Genomic DNA, 19048 nt, shown 5'->3' with positions numbered 1-19048 from the left:
AGTTAGACGTTTTGTTGAATATTTTGCCATCAAAAAAAGGATGTTAAAAAATCGATTCAGCTGGCTATTGAATCGATTCGAGAATTGTGTGCTGTAGTATCGCGATATATTGCCGAATCGATTTTTAACACCCCTAATATATATATACACAAACATACATACATACATACATACATACATACATACATACATACATAAGCTTTGGCTGTTCTATTTCTAAGTCCTGTACAGTTCTGTAACGCGGTAGACTGTTTGTACATACTCTCTGTGTCAAAAATGTAAATAAAGGCATATCATGTGAAAAGTATGTTGATTTCTCAGTAACCGTTACAATTTCTACGTGGAATTTGGTTCTGCTTTTACTGTGTTCATGACACAGAACAAGAACTCTGCTTTATTCAGTGTTTGCAATGCTCACTCAACAAATCAAGATGGCGGATGCATGGCACAGTTTTTACAGAGGCTGCTTATTGTGATGACACTTCTGCTCTCATTCATTATTCTGTGGATAACACACCAAAAACTCCTCTTACCTTAGCGCTCCACCTGTCATAGGGATAAACATCTAAGTAATTCCTTGCAATGATCATGAGTCCTGACGTGGAAAACTTCTCCTGAGCGATGTCTATATCCACAATAGTCTCCTGTCCCAAAGCATCCTGGGATACACAAGCCAGGAAGTGCCGGACAATTAACTCATACACACGTCCTTCATTTCCCTGAAATGGAAAAACAACAATGGTGTTCAACATCATTTTATGTAAAGGGAATGAAAATGTGCCTACCTGCAGTGTGTTTGTGTATTTAGTTGGGTGTATAGGAGGATGGGCTTGGTCAGAATTTTTGCCCTGCCGTGGGTTGGGACCCCCAGGCTGGTCAAGCACCCGTTGGGCGAATGCCCCCCAGTCAGGGCTCTGCATCTGCTCCTCCACCAAGGGGCTGAGAGCAAGGGATGCTGGGAAAATGTTTGTTTCCGTGCGGGGGTAGCTGATAAACCTTCAGAGAAACAGAATTCATCCAGAAATTTTCACAATATTTAGAATAAATGTCCCAATACTGCCAACACAAAAGCAAATACAGGAAAACCAGTATGTGTTCCAAAAAAATACTAGCTCGCACTCACCCTTGTGTATAAAGCTTCTCTGCAATTTTCATTGTCTCTTTCGCACTTATTCGCAGCTTTCGAGAAGCCAATTTTTCCAGTTCCTGATGCGTGAAAAGAGAAAGAACATCATCGGGCTTGTGCAACCGACAGAGAAACAGGCAAATGTGTGGATGCTTGACTTTACCACAGTGTCCAGTGGCAGTGGTCTCCATTTGCTCTTGGGCTTACTGGTTACTGAGGTGACTGTTGCTATGGGATCCTAAGAATTAATTGAAAACATATTATGGCGGACCTGTGTATGTTATTTGGCGTAAGGAGAAGTGCAGTACTGCACAGCATCATCATCATTCCCAACTCGGAAACATTAGCACCATAGTACAATACACCACTGCAACCAATTCACACTCAATATATGCTTTAATCAATATTTCTTAAGTGTATTAATCAAAATTAAACATTATCATCACATCAAAAGAGAAAATCTTGCCAATTATTCTTGTATTGGGCTTCCTTAGATTGTGCATGTGTACCTAATGTTGTGGCCGGCGTGTTGAGCATCTAACCAGTTTTTTTTCAAACGTACAGTGCCGTTTTTGTGATGCAGTAAGTTGGGAGGGTGCATGTGAGCATATTTAATGGCACACACATTTGCACGCACACGCACAAGAGTGGGCGGTAACCATGGTGCCTTGGTGGTCAGATACAGCCCTGCCATAATCACTATATCGAAAAGAAACCAATCGTGCACTGTATTAAATAAACAACAGACATTCATTTTCTATAATTGGGTGACTCTATGAACTCGTCATGCACAGTAAAAACATGATCACTTTTAATAGAGTTTCAAAGGGTTTGATCGCTTTCTGACCTCTTGTGAAAGGTATTGGCTCAAAGTTGTGATAAATAACATTTCCAATAATATCATACATGTTTATTAACATTCATCTTTTGATGGTAAGTTACTATAACAATATTGTTCAGTATCATTTGATTGTATATTTGGGTGTGAATGTGGGCTCCATGGGGCAAGAGTAGCATCAGGTGAGTTCGTGGTGACAGGTGTGATTACTTTAGCTCGATGATCTGCCTTTTTACTCAGGCAGTAGGGGGTCAGTCTCAAATATTGGTATGTGGAAGAAAGAGAAACACTTTGGCCAGCAGTTTGGGTTTCAACTCACCAGAGCATGAAGAGCCTGCCGTGCCCAGTCAGCTGACGCACACACCTTTTTGTTCGGACTTTTTCATGATGCCATTTGTTGTGGACATTTTGACTTTTTGTTGTGAAGCAGGTGATCAATTAACAATCTCCTGTGTTTGTGATGAGGTTTTAATGGAAACAAGCGAAGTATGGTGTCTTATCTTTGATGGTTACTGTATGTTCTACTCAGCTCTGAGTAATTTGGCAAACAGCGCGTGTACAGTAAGTGTTCTCACACAGTCATGGATTCCATTTAGCAAAGCTGGACAGTCACACTGTAATTAGACACACTGAGTTGGAATCAACAAACCAGAGTTGCATAAACAAGACCAAGGCCATTGTAATAACAGATGAATACACTTTATACAAGTGAGACATAGACGACCAAAACTTGCATGCCTTTCTAAAGAAAGGTTAAGTGAGCTTTTCCACTTAGGATTACTGAGTCATGAATGTGGTGAGTTCTAAGTACAGAAACATGACGGGAGATGACAAAGCAGCGGAGGTTAAGGTAGGTTAAAATGACACTTTGCTTGTTTCTTTCTTTCTTTTTCTTTCTTTTTTTTTAAACTTTCTATAGCCTTCCATTTTTCTCAACCACAACCACCAGACTTTTAAAGATGTATCGGTCTTATTTTTGACTGATATATAGCGATACATTTTCTTTTGGTTTGGTTCTCTTCCTGGAATTTATAGTTGTTCAATAGTTGTTCACTGATCGCTAACAAATTAAACTCATTAGCTAATACACGGAGAAATAAAAAAAAAAGAAACCATTTGATAGAAATTATGCAAGTTTTTTTCTCATATTTAGATAAAAGTCTCATGGAATAATGAAATAACAATAAAGAGAAAAAAGAGACAGAGCTACAAATAAATGATTTAACGAAGGGTTATCTCAAAACATGACACAAACAAGTTATTTGCAAAATGTAAATTTGTATATATTGTGTGTTTACATGCATTTAACATTTTTCACCATACAGGCGCTTCAAAATGAGGCAATATGAAAAGGCCAACGATGTGAGATAGCAAATTTTACTCATCTCTTTAACAGTAGATACTAGATAACAAAAAAACGCCTTGGTGTGATACAAGCATTACCTTTACATTTCATATCGACTTCAGAATAAGTTAAAAAGGCAAATTACCTGACCTAATTTTAGACCTGCATGCGTCAGTCATTGCAGTAAAATTATACGTTTGTCACTCATCTGTTTAAAACATTCTTTGTGTACTGTACCTCCATGCAGATCTGGTATAGCACTAGGCAAGCTGTGTGGTTGAAGAGACGGTATCTTTTCCATCCAAACTCTACAGTGTCCACCTCCACTTCATGCAGGACTGAAACAGAGAAGCAGAAGAGAAGAGTTAGTTTCAATTATCCAGAATTAAAACACCAAATCTATGTGGGATCTGGTTGTGCATGCACCCTTGATCTTGTAGAAAATCTCAGGAATGAAAGCCTGGATGGCTTTGAAACGCTCCACCACGAAACCCAGAGTGGGAAACTGGCAGCTGCCGTAAGAGATGAGCTGATTGGCCAGAGACTGTGGGAAGATCTTCTGTAGGCGAAGAGTTTGGAACCTTGTGAAGGACGCACCTGCATGTGTTCAAAAAGGAATGAATTGAAGTCTAAAGGCTACTGACATCATCTGAAGCATTACAGAATCTTGAAAGGATCTTTGTCTGGTGTCCTTCAGCGTTATATTGTATGAGCCTCCTCACCTATCCGCAGGTCCAGCTCTTGTCGGACATCAACGGCATCACTGATGTTAACGTCTGGCTCTGATAGTGTCTCACAAGCCCTCCGAATGGAGTTGGGGGTGATTTCCGAAAACTTTGCCCGAAACACTTGCAAATTAGGCTTCACTAAAAAAAAAAATTAAAAAAAATAGTCAAACAACCAAACATTGCTTGGTCACTTTTCACATTGTTAAGCTTTTATTTAACCTTACCTGCTTTACAGACGTTGATTATTTCAAATCCAATGTTCTCTCCCTCTCTGTCACAGTCAGTCCAGATAATTAAGGCCTGGCATTGTCTCACCTCTTTTTCCAATGTACGCTGGGTGAGGAGAGGAAGGAGAGGAAAAGAGAGACTCAGTTTATAATAGGGGTGTTAAAAAAAATCGATTTGGCAATATATCGCGATACTACATCGCGCAATACTCGAATCGATTCAATAGGCGGCTGAATCGATTTTTAAACTTCCATTTTTAATGGAAAAATATTCAACAAAACGTCTTACTTCGGGTTAGGGTTCACACCTTAATCATGGAAGAATGTTATATGAACGGAACATTAAGCCTTAATATTTTATTTTAATGCTGTTCAAGCATGAAACAGATTGCAACCTGTATAAGAATGAAGTTTCAGATAAATAAATAATACATTTTCATACAAATCTTACACTCTATAAGTTTACTGATTAGTAATTTGTATGAAAAAAAATCGCAACAATCGACTTATAAATTCGTATCGGGATTAATCGGCATCGAATCGAATCGTGACCTGTGAATCACGATACGAATCGAATCGTCAAGTACTAGGCAATTCACACCCCTAGTTTATAACATTATTTACACACAATATCACAGTAACATAGAAGATAGAAACAAAAAGAACATGGAGTATAAGGCGCCATAGTTTTTTCCAAAACAAAATATTATTTTGTTTTTTCGTAATCCCTCGGAAAGGTCAGGAGACATACCTTAACTTGTATCATGCCATCTGGACAATACTTCTCTACCTCAGCATCAAACAAAAGCACAGGATTGCAACTGTTCCTTTAGAAAGAAATTGTAAACATGAAATTAATAGTTGCATGCATGTAAACCCTCACACTGTACAAATGAATCCCAACAGGGTCTAACAGGCAAGTGTGAACATGTCCTTTCACAACTTACCATTTCTGATAAGGGGCTTTAAATTCAAGAGCCAGTAAATGGCCTGAGACTGATGTCATTGCTACCGTCACATTCTAAATATGAACATAAGGAAACAAGCAATTAGAGGGAGTATGCAAACATAAGGAACAGATGTATGTACTTCACTGTGCAGGGTTCTACATTAAAAACCTATTTGGGTGATGGCCCAACGAGCCCTGCTGTGGTGGCCCTGGCCATGCATATTCATGATACAGATATATAATACTTTATGTTTCAATTATTATTTCATGTTAAGCATCGTTATACCGAGCCTTTAACAAATATTACCTCTGTGTAGTTACTCTTTTTGCATGTTGTGTTTTTTTTCTTTCTTCAGTATAAATTATAACTGAATATTTTACAATTTGCATTTTCTAGACTTTAGATCTTGTTCAAGCCATTTCTCATGGAAGGCTTAAAGTCCAGCCATCCATTTCCTTAACCGCTTGCTTCTCACAAGGGTCGCGGGGGTGCTGGAGCCTATCTCAGATGGCTTCGGGCAGTAGGCGGGGCACACCCTGAACTGGTTGCCAGCCAATCGCAGGGCACACAGAGACGAACAACCATCCACACTCACAAGCACACCTAGTGTCAATTCAGAGCACCCAATTAACCTGCCATACATGTCTTTGGAATGTGGGAGGAGACCGGAGTACCCGGAGAAGACCCACGCAGGCATGGGGAGAACATGCTAACTCCACCCAGAAAGGCCGAAGCCTGGACTTGATCTTGCGTCCTCAGTACTGGGAGGCGAACGTGCTAACCAGTCATCCACCGTGCCGCCCAGGATTTAAGTCAACTCACAAAAAAAAATTGCACAGTGCGGTAAAAAGATCAATGATGGTTTATCAGTTTAAGTAAATGAAACTCAATTCGGATGACCCTACACAGTCACGTAGTTGGCCCCGGGCCACTGTTAACGTAGAACCCTGCTGTGTGTTACATACCTGGCCAAAGAGATTATATTCATACTCGTAGATCTTATTAAACTTGGACAGTCCCTCCTTCTAAAAAAAAAAAAAAAAAAGGAAAGAAATAAAATATTGAAAGGCATTAGGTATTAGGCATTATTATCTAAGTAGTAATTACAAATAAAAACATTCACAAACAATAGTGTGGGTACATTAGGGCACAATAAAGACAAATGAGGAGGAAGGTTACATTTTTTTGACAATCAGGTTGTGTAAATGGGTTACAGCTTTTATAGTACAGTATACACTTTACAGTGCAGTATGAACTACAACCAAATTTTTTAACATCTTTATTTTATCCATTACGAACCCCGAAGGAGAAATATTACCACCACTTGTGCCTAGGGAGAGAGGGCTCCCTTGGTCAAGCCAGGGTACATAGACAGAAGCCAGCAAGCATTATAGCATCTCTCAAACAACTAGTTATCATTTTGACATTTTAGTCCGACTCGAACCCATAATCCTCTAGCTCTGATGCGCAAATTCTTATAGATCATAGATGAGCAAATATCGCCTAATGTAAGAATAGCTTGGCATACTAACCCGCATGGACCTGCCACTAGACATGATTTCGGAGATGCCTCTGGCTGCATCATTCTTCTCGGCTACGCAGAGAACCCGCTTTATCTGACCCCTCCGCATCATGTCTAATGTTGCTAATGAGTCCCGTTCCGCAGAACGACACCTCAGCTGGATACGTGGCCTCTGTTGGCCCAGTCGAAACAGATGTTTTACGACGAGGGTCACTACTTGCATGCTCTTACTCGCATAAAGTAGCCTCTTCTCCACTGTCCTTCCACTGTGTTAGCATGTTACCTAAACATGCTAGGTGGACCGAGTACAGACTTTAAAACCGTTTGGAGAACGAAGCCTGTCGCCACGTCAAACTTCAACACTACTGTACCAGTAAAACAAAGGTTGCCGATGATCCAAATACATATCCACAACTAACACTTTCTTCGTGGCGTTCTTTGCTATTAGCAACAAAAAAAGTTCGCACTGTTTACAAACTGCGCGCCAGCCCGGCGCCCGTCAAAGTTTACCGTATTCCGTCAGGGTGTCGTAAAATCCATAGCGTGGTGAAAATGAGTAGCCCGAAAAAACTCAAACGTAAGTTTCCATTGAAAAAAGAATAAAACACTGACGTCCATCAGGGGAAAGCGAAAAAAACAAACAAACAAAAAAAAACTATATGGCCACAAAACGGGTTTTATGTATTTATTCCAAATGTAACGTTGCTCTATGATACCCGAATATCCACCGAAGCTATCATCATTCCGAGAGGTGTTAGATATTAAATAGAAGGAAAACGATTAAATGTCGTAAAATTACCTCCCCCGCGACTTCTGCTCGTCCTGAATTCTTGCATCGGATTGGTGGATGAGTCACCTGACTCGACTCCAAGCAGCTGGGTAAACATGGCGTCACTCTCACGGTGTAATGATGATGTCGTTCCTGTCTGCTAACCGTGTGGTTGCTGGGCGCATCTGCGGATCAAACACGTCAACTTGATGGAAATGAAGACATGAAGAAAAGACGGAGAGAGTCACGTGCTTTCGTTTCGTCGATGCTTGACATTGCATGAAAGATCTGATGCTCGCCGGATGCAGAGATTGGCGATATAGATAATTGCTTTTGTTAGTAGGACGCTGACCTGCATGTCAAGTATAACATCAAGCTTCATATGCTGTTGACTGAAACTCCGATGCCAAAATTGAACACCAGGACACAATTTCCACATAATATTGTGTATATTTGGCGGACCCGTACGTCAGTGTGTGAACGATGAGACCACAGTGATTAGTGTGACTTTACATTATCTATCTGCCTTTCAGTCGCGCTCCCTGCCTGCTTGTTCATAATTCATAGATGAGCTGCACAGTGTGGTGTCTCTCATGCCTTGCTCAAAAGTATCACTATGATAGGTTCACCTGACGTGGTGGCTTTCACAAAAGAGGATGATGATGGTCAGACCACTCCTGACCCATGGGCTATACCAGAAGAGTTCTCCATTCCCCTCCACCCTCTGGCTGTTTCCAACCCTTGGGCCAAAACCTCCTACGCTAAGTTCACAAAAGACTTCATCCTCATATCGGAGTTCTCTGAGCAGGTGGGCCCTCAGCCACTCCTCACGATTCCCGATGACCCCAAAGTCTGTGGCACTTTTGATCTCAACTACTTCTCCCTGCGCATCATGTCAGTGGACTACCAGGCATCCTTCGTGGGGCATCCGCCTGGCAGTGGATACCCTCGGCTCAGTTTTGTGGAGGACTCAAAGGTCGTACTGGGTGACTCTAAAGAGGGCGCTTTTGCCTACGTCCACCACCTTACATTGTATGACCTGGAGGCGAGGGGTTTTGTGCGGCCCTTCTGCATGGCGTACGTTTCAGCAGATGAGAGGAAGATCATGTTGCAGTTTCAGGAACTGTCTGTCTGCTTCTCAAAGGCCTCAGAGTGCTTGAAAGCTGGTAACCGCAGAGCCTTTGCCAATGAACTCCAGAGGAAGCTTCGAGACCTAGAGTAAGTGCCTTCTTGAGTCAGTCGAGCCTGGGTCCTCCTTTGATAGCTGGTAATGTTACATACACTCACATTATGTATCATAATTTCAACAGAATTTATTTAAAATTGTTAATGTAAAAAAAAAAAAAAGCCAAACTAAAAAAAAACTGTAGAATGCATTTTCTGTAGAATGGAAGTAATTTAAATGGGGAAAAATGTTCTATGTGACACTGAAAAACAGCTTAATATTTAATTTAAATCAGTGTTCCCTAAAGTGTACTGAGCCAAGGTAAATATTTTACATTAGAAAAAAGCATGTCACTCTATCAGACAAAAACAGGTTAAATGTATACCTTCCACCATCTGGAAGAAGATTGTTGAATTGTTCTGCCTTATAGACTATAGGTTGATGGCACTTAGTTGAAAAAAATGGACCACTTTTTATATAGCGCTTTATCTACATCATATAGTGCCCATTTGCCCAAGATTTATTATTTGTGGTATATGAATAACTTTGGGACAAATTAAGCGACATTAGGTTACTTCCTGCAGCACACCTGATGATGTTTCAAGGCACACTTTGTTGGGAATCACTGATTTTTAAATGGTAGATGAGTACATTTAAAAAAGAAAAGAAAAGAAAAGAAAGAAATAGCCAATATCCATCATTTTGTGAATTTGGCATAGAAAATGTGGAATGGAAAAAAATATGCACATATTTTGAATGTGACAAATACATCCCAAAATATCCTAAATGAGCTGAACAGTTTGACGTTGGAATGGTTCTGATCATTTGAGAAATGTTGAAGGAGGCGGTAATATGTGAAACATCTGTATTTTGTAATCTTATGGAAAATGTGGAATACGTAAAATTGTGTAGATTTGGGGAAAGAAATTTTTTTCCATGATGTCCTGCTGTATTCTGGGATTGTTGGAATGACCTTAATAGTTAGAGAAATGTGGAAGGATGAGTTGAATTTTTAAAACATCTCATTTATTTGAATTGGTTTCATTTTCATTTAAAATATGAAATTGTGAGGAAAGTTTGAATTTAGGGAAAGAGGAAAAACGATTCCTAGTGTGTCCAGAATGTTGAGAATATTTTGAAGTTGCCGCAGTTTCAATCGGAGAAATTTTGAAAGCGAAGCATGCTGATAAACTGCTGCAAACAGCATCAATAATAAGAATAAATAATTTTGGTCCAGAATTTTGTGTGAATTCTGAATTAACTAGAAATGTATGTCTTTTTCCGTTGTTGTATCTCACCACACCAGGCCTCACCTTATCTACTCCAGTTTCAATTTTCTAAGCCATTTGCGCTCAATGAGGCCACAGGTGAGCTAGAGCCAATTGACCTTACCGTGGCACCCCCCCCCCCACCCCCCCCCCCCACTAAATGCGACATGCACCTGGCGCCGACATTTACCTGTCGAGATGAACTGAAGTGCATTCACACTAATGCAAAAGTTGTCAAATCTTCCTTGTAATTTCTCGGTCAGGAGTTTTCAGGATGCCGGTATTTCTCTTCGAAGCAAGCAAAGGGGGCTTTCATTTTTTTAGTAAAGGATATCTTTACTCCCTCACCATGCAATTTTGCCCAAAAACAAAAGAAAATACGCATCGCTGTTTGCTGCTACAGAAGTCAGGAAAAGACAGTCGCCTCACTCACTTCGACCGATTGTCAGCAAAACCGAAGTTTTGTACATAGTTCCCGTCAAGCCGGGTAAGAATGAATTTATATTACCTCATAGTTTCAACGTTTTGCTGGCATTTATAATAAGTCGTGGACAGTTAGCTACCCGGAGCTATCGTTAGCCTTTAGCTAAAAAAACAACAAGGGAGAACATTACCTTAGTGCATGGTTTCTGCTCATTTTGGAGGCATTCAACTGGTTGTATGTGCAAAGTTTGCTCTGTTGGCATTTATAGAAAATAGTAAGTCAACAAACGTGTGGACGGTTAGCTACCCGGTTAGCCTTTGGCTAAAAACAACAATGGAGAACATTACCTTCGTGCAGACGTAGTACTTTCTGGTCATTTTGGAGGGATTCGACTGTCGTGTGTGTGCTCTTCCACAAAGTTTGATCCAGCGCAGAACTTGTTCGTAGTTGTTTGAGGGTTTAGGGAAGGGAATAATCCGGACAGTGTCTCTCTTGTGTCTGTCTTAAACAAGCCGTGACTACCGCAAGACGCTGTTTAGTCGATCAAAATAACGACTATCACTCTTATACAAGCCATGACTGCAGGGTTTAACCATTTTTATTGTTTTGTTTTTTTCTTGGCTTTGGACAACCACGCAAAGGACACAATGCACGACCGGGAGCGGGATTGCTTTTGTTTGTCCGCGGCAAAACGCACGTGCCGTCACAGACATGAAGTCTTGCGTCTTGATTGGTTAACTAGGTCATGCGGGCGTGGTTTACGGTAAGGTCAATTGCAAGGCAGTGAAGATACGTATATTAGACAAAGAACCATTCACATTTACATGTACCGTATATGGTCTACAATAAAGTCAACAGGGCATGTTTTTGGAACGTGAGTGTATGCTGGAGTACTTGGAGAAAACCCAGCAAGCAAAGGGTGAACTTAAACTCCAAAATGCAAACAATGCAAACTCCACACGGGAAGCTGGAGGAGCTGAGGTTTGAACCTCAATCCTCAGAAATGAGTGGCAGACATGCTAACTACTAGTCCAATTGTCCAGTAACAATACTAATACTATATAGTAAGTTCACCCTTTTTAGCTGGGTCTCAACATTTGACTGTGGTGACTTAACTTATTTACAGCAAATGGAGCTCTGTCACACTTTAACTATGTTAAGCTTGTCGCACACAAGCATGCCACAAACCCTTCGCCTGAAAATATTTCAATGATGTTTCAGCGTGAACTCCCTCCTTCATTTTACAATTGAATTAGAGTAGTTACAACTACTAAAGACAGTAGTTATTGAACAAAACAAAAAAAGCATTGTTTGACAACCATGTCCCCCCCCTTAGGTACACTCACTATGTTCTGCAGAGGGAGGAGGGCCTTCAGAGAGAGGCAGGGCCTCAGTCCATGTACTCTGCTCATGCTGTGGAAAAGGCCAATGAACTCGCCAATGTGGAAAAGAGCATATACGAACACAGAGACCTTCTGAAACAGATCAGCTCATACCCTCATCGTCCCCGCCGGGACCCACAGGCTGTTGCATGTCAGAAGTGTATGAGTGAGTGTGAAGAGCTCTTTGGCAAGTATGCCAAGCTAGCTAACCCCTTGAGTTGCACTGATGCAGGAGAGAAAGTAGGAGATGATGTTCAGGGACGTAATGGTCATGGAGATGAGGTGGACATTGGCGAGGAAGAATATGAGCGTGTTAAACGCAGGCCGTCCTACACGCCACAGCTGATTAAAGCCAAGTCTGCAAAGTGCTTCGACAAGCGCCTCAAGACCCTCCAAGAGCTGTGTGATAACACCTTCTATGAGGCCACTGTGGAGCTACTGAAGGAGACGGAAAGGAGTTTCAGAGGTGACCTGTGCTACCTGCACACACGTCGCTTGGACCGAGCCCTGCGGAGAAAGCAGAGAATTATTAACTTTCTATTTGAAGAGGAACTCTGTGACGATGACTATGATGATCTTGATGGAAGGGCAACATTAAGACCGTTTTGTGCTGTGAACCATGCTGTAGACTCCAGACTCATAAATTCAGTACCCGTCTTATTTGGACCAGAAGCTCCAAAGCATTTCGACCCTGCCTCAGAGGCTAGCCATACTCGAGACCTTAACCTTGAAGACAACAATCTCAAGTCCTCTTGTTTTGACCAGGAATTGGATACCCAGAAGTGCTCAGAGAAACCTAATGGAAACTGTAGCAACCAAGCAAGTCTGAAGCCAGAAGTTGTGGATGTTGAGTCGGACTCAACCCCAGACTGTGACAATAAAGCTGATCTGGATGGTGAGAGCAACGGTGAATGGGTGGAGGCTGCTTCTGATGAAGATGGGGGACCCAAGGTTTTGTTAGAAGAAACTACGAGGAAGGAAGAATGCGAGAAGGACTCTGAGTTAGTTCCGATGGATGCCACGTGCTGTATGGCTCATGAAGGTTTTCTCGATAATCCGCCTGATGTTGTGCCTCATCTCGCTGTCCACCTGCAGAATGCGCAAATACTTGTGGTTAACCAGGAGCCCCAGGCCTTACTTCCACTCCAGGATGACTATGCTGTGGGATCCCCATGCTCAGAGAACCACACAGCTGGCCTCCTGGGAGATGCAATGTCCCGTACCTCAGCTGAGGATGGGTCGGATTGTACCATGAGTACATCTACTGGTTCTGACTGGACTGCCTCCCCTCTCGGCAATGGGGGGATGCTGACCCTGCGTCAGAAGAAGAAGGCCGGACAAGGGGCTTTGAGGTTTGTTCGACAGTACCCCTTTGCTATGCAGGCTCTGTGGTGTTTGCTTAGCGGCAGGACGCTGGTGGTGCTTGGGGCTGATGAGGCAAGAGTCCGTCGGCTGGTTTCTGCCCTAGCCATATTTGTACCTGCTCCAGGGAAGTGTGGCGAGCGAGTCCAGGCTTGGCTGTGCTGCCCTTTCACCCTTACTGACCTGCACAGGTGGAAGCTTATTGGATTGCAAAGGTATTGTTCATCTTCCGTGTGAATTTTGTAGGGGTGTGAATTGCCTAGTACCGAGCTATTCTATCCATGTCACGATTCATAGGTTACGATTCGATAACGATTAATCCCGATACGAATCTTTAAGGCAATTATTGCATTTTTTTTAACTCAAATTTTGAAAATACTAATAGTAAACTTGTACATGTACACTGTAAGACTTGTATGAAAATGTATTTATGGATCTGAAACTTCAGGCTTATAACTGTGAGTCACTGTATTTAACAAACAGGTTGTTGTTTCATGTTTGAACAGTATTGAAATGAAATATTAAAACCCTCCATGCTTAAAAGTGTGAACCCTCACCCTAAGTAAGAAGTTTTGTAGAATATTTCCATAAAAAATTGATGTTTAATTAAAAATCGATTCGGCCACATATTGAATTGATTCAAGAATTGTACACTGTAACATCGGCATATATTGCAGAATCAATTTTTTTTTTTTTAACACCCCGAATATTGTGGATATGGTTTGGTCCGTATCATGTCAGGAAATAGGCAAAAATGTTGATCATTGTTTTCCAAAGTAAAAGCAAATGTTTTATTTTGATTCAATATGAACATGATGGTCAGTAAATGAAGAAGAAGGGGGGAAAAAAAGTCATAATGGGAATGGGGAAACATTTCAGCCTCCCTATGTGCAATACTGATAGAGACATACCCTAAAAGTAATTGCAGCAAAAGGGGATCGACAAAGTATTAATTTGGAGTTGAATACTTTCACACAGCATACTTTTTTAGTTGTAAAATAAGTTTGAAATAAGACATTCACTTTGTTTCACTTCACAATTGTGTGCTACTTTGTCTTTAACGTTCACATAAAAATTGCAATGAAATATAATAAAATCAAACATAAAATTGCAATGAAATATATTTCGGATTGTGGTCATACCGTGCCAAAATGTTGTAAAACTCAAGGGGGATGAATAGGTTTGCAAGGCGCTGTAACTGGGACATTGAAAGTGACGCATTTTTTAAATACTGACTTTCTTGTAACCTGCAATGCTATGTGTGGGCAGTTTAGGAATTCTTAATTTTCCTGTCTCACAGAATGGTGTCCCCTGTGGGTTCCAGCATGCTGTACTCACTGTCCCGCTACAGCCGCTACATCTCCATCCTGGATGCCGACCAGAAGACCTTGCGCTGCCCACCTTATCGTGGCGAACTGCTGACCAACGTGGCTGACCACCGCACCTATATCCGCCGTGGTTCCACCTACTTCCTTCACACCCAGAGCACACTGTGTCGTCTGGCGGCCAAGGCCTTTCTGTTCACCTTCACTCACCACCTCCACCTGCCAGTCAACACCACAGAGGGGCCGGAAGGCGTGGAGGCCCGACGCCGCTGCTTCCTACAGGAGCAGCTTGGGCTGGGAGAGGACGACAGGCAAATAGTTCTCTACCTCAGCCACCTGATCACTCAGCACTACCTGCACGCTGCTGACGGCCGCAAAGCAGCAGCGCCTTCTTTTAGTTTTAACTACACCACCAGCGTTTTATACAAAATATGATCTTTTACAGGGAGATGCCAACCCTTTTGTTTTTAATGGACTAAAGATTATCCTGATCCTGAGGATGCTCATTTTAATTTGACACCAAACTGCACTGGTTTTATTGTATTATCTTTGGGTAACTGCCTTGCTGTTTTTCTCTGGTCCCGTGTAGGAATCAAAGAACCATAGTAGTGAATGTTAGTTAATCGTAGTGAATGTTCAGTTGTGAAAGCATGTTAACTCAAACATGCACACATACTGTAAACCAAACCCAACACAGCAGAGAAATGGTCAATATTTGCATATTACTGGCATTACATTGCGAGTACAGTCCTTTCTCAAACACATCATTTGTGAACAATGCTTTTATATGTTAGTTGTTTGTTTTTTTTAATTGTTGTAAATGAATTGGACACTGCTGTATATGTACATAGTTTTTTTTTTGGTGTTTGACAAACTTGCATTACGCTGATATTCTGTTGATGAAACTTCATTAGTACCATGCAAATTTGTTCCGCCTTTATCAACTAAAGCTGTCTCACTAATGAATTTTCAACCACACACTTTGTTTGGATCCTGTAGTGGACGAGTTTTTTTTAACCCACATCCCTTTAGTAACAATGTATTATCCTTGTTTTTCCAAATGGACATGCAATGGTGAACTTGTAACAGATTTCACGCTCAAGAACAGTGAGTAAACATTCCCAGAGGCTGTTTAAGCCCTATTAAATTCGATCCAGTTGCCTACATGTGATAGTGCATGTCCTGAGAAATAAGTGATAACACAAGTATTCTCCTGAGGGGTGTACAACAGCAATGAAAACCTGATGCGATCCGCTGATGTGCATTTTTGTAGCATTTGACTCTGTCAGGAAAACTTTCAAGCTATTTAACCTAATGTATTGAATTCAATTTCACTGTTGTCTTAAAGGTGTGTGTTGTGGTGTCAGCATGAGACAGTCTTGTGCCACAGTGAAATATTATATTGGTGATGTTTCAGCTTTATCATGTGTGAAAGTATATTTTTGGACAGGATGCTTGACTTTGGTTTGGGGTGAGGAAAGATGAAGCGTTACATATACTTACAAAACCTGTTGCCTGAATCTTTGTTGGATGTAATCACAAATTTCAGCTTTGTTATCGTTCATTTTTCAATTAATCCAATTCCACAAATGAATCTTGGAAATCTGAAATGGGCCACTGAAGCAAATTCCAGAAGATTCTTCTCTAAAACATTTTTTTTTTTTTTTGCCTCTTATGTGGTGTTGCTGTTGTTCTGTATCCTGTATGTAACTAGATGTGACTGCATGGGGTAAAAGGTCATGGTGGGACTGCTGTTCCTTCTGTTAACAATGGGAAATTAGCTTAAATGCATTGTTTTATGTTGCTTTACTCAACTGTCTCAAAGACTAATTAGAGAATTTAGAAAATCACATTTCACCTGACACTTTCTTTTGTATCCCATTCACTGCATGTTACCTATACAGTTCAAATGCTATTAGCAATTTACCCTGTAATGCAAAAAAGTGAATGTAATCTGACCAAGCCGCACCACAGTGATCTTAACATGTAAACACTTAGTGCCCTTGAATTACACCCACATGATGTCTGTGTACATTTTGTATCACATCGTGATGGCGGCAGTGTCATCTTCAACATACGGTTTTTTTTTGTTCATATATATATATATATATATATATATATATATATATATATACACACACACACACACACACATATTGATCGCTATGCTTTTAAGTAGTTTTTCCCCGTTAAATTATTTTAAACCATTAACATTTTTGCACTTAACGTTTGGTTCACACACGAGTTAAATGAGTCATTGATGATCCTGACGCTCACTGTGATACTGAACAACTAACGCAACTGACAGATCATTAAACATGAAGTGCTCTGAGAGACTTGTTTCTGTGACGATGTATGTGCAACCTTTTGAGGCGGCATGAAAAATAAATCATTGGGGAAAATGACTTATTCTAATACAGGAGCTGCAGAAATGGGAAGACTGTTCTAAGCTGCTCTTGGTGGCTTCATTAAGTGACAGGTGACCTATTAACAGGAGATAACATGAAGTCAATTAGAATTGTTTTATTCAAATTATCACAACAAAAGAAGTTTCAAAAACAAAATCACTTCACACCCAGCCCTCTTTTGAATGAAATAAAACATGTCACACCTGAAACAGACTAGACAACTTCCTCCTCAGAGGTACTGAAGATAAAGGTTTTAGACAGTAAAACAGCTGTCATGAATACAAGACAAACCCTCTCAGTGTACTTTGACCACTATAATGATTACTGGGAATGATGCTGATGATAATAAGAAATAATTTCTGAAGCAGGTGGTGAGATGCATAACAAAGATGAAAGTCGGGCAAGTCATCATTTCCTACACTTAACCAGAACATCCTCTGCATCCACAGTGGGTGCATTCAATGATCCTTCCCTACAAAAAGACAAGAAATCATAAAGAGTACATTAGGTGAGAAAGGTCTTAAGGTAATATAATCAAACAGCAACAAATGATTCACTCAAAAAAAATCTCTATCATTTTAAAGTCAAGACTGTGTAGATGGCTGAATTTTAACACAATCTTATCCTTGTCTGTACCACTACTGACAATAATGCTTGCAAATGCACTGAACCAAATACAGTAAAGCACAACTGCAAGAGAATTGTCATCAAAATTATTATACTGCAATGGTATTAGTGAAAACACCGAAACTCCTTTAAGACTTACAACTTCCAGCTTGGTCTTTGGAACTCTGCAAATACAGTTCGTGCCAAAGTTGGTGTCTCGTGTTTGGATGCAACGCAAGCAGCACAGGTTCTCGTAACCCTGCTTCTTCCACTTGGCAATCAGGTTCTTGTCTGCGTAGCCTTCCTTTATGCAGTACTCATACAGCTCTGCCAGGGCATACACACGCACACAGAAAACAAACGTGGTTGACATCAAACACACAATAAATATATTATGTTCCAACTTCCATGCAAAGCAAACTTTTGTTACAACTGACAGGATGTGGTACAGGTATTGGATTTAAAGGCCTCAGTATGCTTCTGCGAGAGGCTCGCGTCGAGGCGTCACGTTGGAGCTCCGCTCGTGCGTTTGCCTTCCGACTTGTGCGCAATACACATCGGCGTCTGCTGGAGTTTCACACCAAGTCCCGCTGTCGCTATGGCTGGGCCGCCACAGAGTGGCGATTCCTCTGCATTTTATGACGGATTCAGGAAGTTCAATTTAATTCAGAAACACGAAACAAAGCCGGGGGGATAGTAAGTTCATCACCGTGGCAATTAATTATTGCCAATTTGCACCGGTGTCGGCCGTAAACTTGCCAAAACACAACAGCCGTGCGCTTAGCGAACACGGTTTATTTTTTTATTTTTTTTGTTATTGTTGTTTTCCGCCTCTCGTCCCAGGCACATATCCACATGCACAGCCGTGGTCTCCGAGCAGGGAAGTCGATTTGCGCATAAATTAGGCTTAAGCCGAAGTTGAGGAGAGTAAAACGTTGCACTGGGTGAAATTGGAACGCTGTTACATCACAAGACAAATAGATAATATAAATATGGTCCTCCTTACCTCTGCTGATGGCCTTTCTTTTGAAGAAGAGGTCATAGATGTATCGACTCCGCTGATGATGAAGTCTGAAAATTGGCCAAAGAGCTTCCACTTTCCTCTTACCCTCATGAGGTTCAGTTTCAGCTGAGAAGCAGAAAATACAATGGGAATATAAATATACGGCATATCGAACGGTAGATAGCAATAGACAACGTATTAACTTCATATGTTGAATCGAATGTTTCAATTGTGGTTTGTACACATTTTCAACTACAGTATTGCAACTTATTTCGATTACAATGTCTCCGCGGGATTGTTCGCTCATTGCTAAATTATCGTGTTTCGTCTTACCTTCTCTCATTTTCTGATCTAGCTCATCCAAAGTAGGTTCAATGAGTTCCCAGCCGTCTGGGGGTGGCTTACGACTTCTCTTAACTTTCGGCATTTTCCTACACTTGTCCCAGTCCGAACAAAACCTTCTGTTTTCCTTTTTTTGCGCAACGAAAAGGTCTCGGGCACTTGAATTACGCGTCACCGGGGTCCATTGGAAGCGCGTCTCATATTTGACGTCATAGCGCCGTTTATATATTTATATTTCCTCTTAATCATCTTTCGGAC

At 41.0% G+C, this 19048-nt stretch overlaps 3 protein-coding genes across 6 annotated transcripts in view; 1 reads left to right on the top strand and 2 right to left on the bottom strand.

Moving 5' to 3' along the window:
- Positions 1 to 7690, bottom strand: part of top3a (DNA topoisomerase III alpha) — an 18780-nt gene extending 11090 nt beyond the window's left edge. Inside the window, exons 1-12 of one of the 4 annotated variants that reach the window (XM_077540454.1) lie at positions 7536 to 7690; positions 6180 to 6239; positions 5212 to 5285; positions 5016 to 5091; positions 4262 to 4370; positions 4032 to 4175; positions 3736 to 3906; positions 3547 to 3647; positions 1290 to 1364; positions 1124 to 1206; positions 786 to 996; positions 534 to 719 (exon numbers count right to left, since the gene is read on the bottom strand). In XM_077540454.1, coding sequence (XP_077396580.1) covers positions 534 to 719; positions 786 to 996; positions 1124 to 1206; positions 1290 to 1364; positions 3547 to 3647; positions 3736 to 3906; positions 4032 to 4175; positions 4262 to 4370; positions 5016 to 5091; positions 5212 to 5270 — 1215 coding nt within the window. In that variant the 5' untranslated portion in view covers positions 5271 to 5285; positions 6180 to 6239; positions 7536 to 7690. The other 3 variants (XM_077540445.1, XM_077540428.1, XM_077540435.1) reach the window with 3 other exon arrangements.
- On the top strand, positions 7572 to 16982 carry smcr8a (Smith-Magenis syndrome chromosome region, candidate 8a). The gene is made up of 3 exons (XM_077540464.1): positions 7572 to 8723; positions 11699 to 13321; positions 14407 to 16982. Exons 1-3 carry the CDS (start codon positions 8122 to 8124, stop codon positions 14864 to 14866), a joined length of 2685 nt encoding a protein of 894 aa, XP_077396590.1. The 5' UTR covers positions 7572 to 8121; the 3' UTR covers positions 14867 to 16982.
- Positions 16940 to 19048, bottom strand: bud31 (BUD31 spliceosome associated protein). The gene is made up of 4 exons (XM_077540485.1): positions 18782 to 19048; positions 18452 to 18574; positions 17606 to 17772; positions 16940 to 17311 (listed from the first exon to the last, which is right to left on the bottom strand). The coding sequence occupies exons 1-4, from the start codon at positions 18873 to 18875 to the stop codon at positions 17261 to 17263; spliced, it is 435 nt and encodes a 144-aa protein (XP_077396611.1). The 5' UTR covers positions 18876 to 19048; the 3' UTR covers positions 16940 to 17260.

This window comes from Festucalex cinctus, chromosome 1, assembly GCF_051991245.1.
Source record: "Festucalex cinctus isolate MCC-2025b chromosome 1, RoL_Fcin_1.0, whole genome shotgun sequence".
Taxonomy (NCBI): Eukaryota; Metazoa; Chordata; class Actinopteri; order Syngnathiformes; family Syngnathidae; genus Festucalex; species Festucalex cinctus.
Note: the sequence above shows the minus strand (reverse complement) of the source record. Positions and strands in the feature narration are given on the sequence as shown.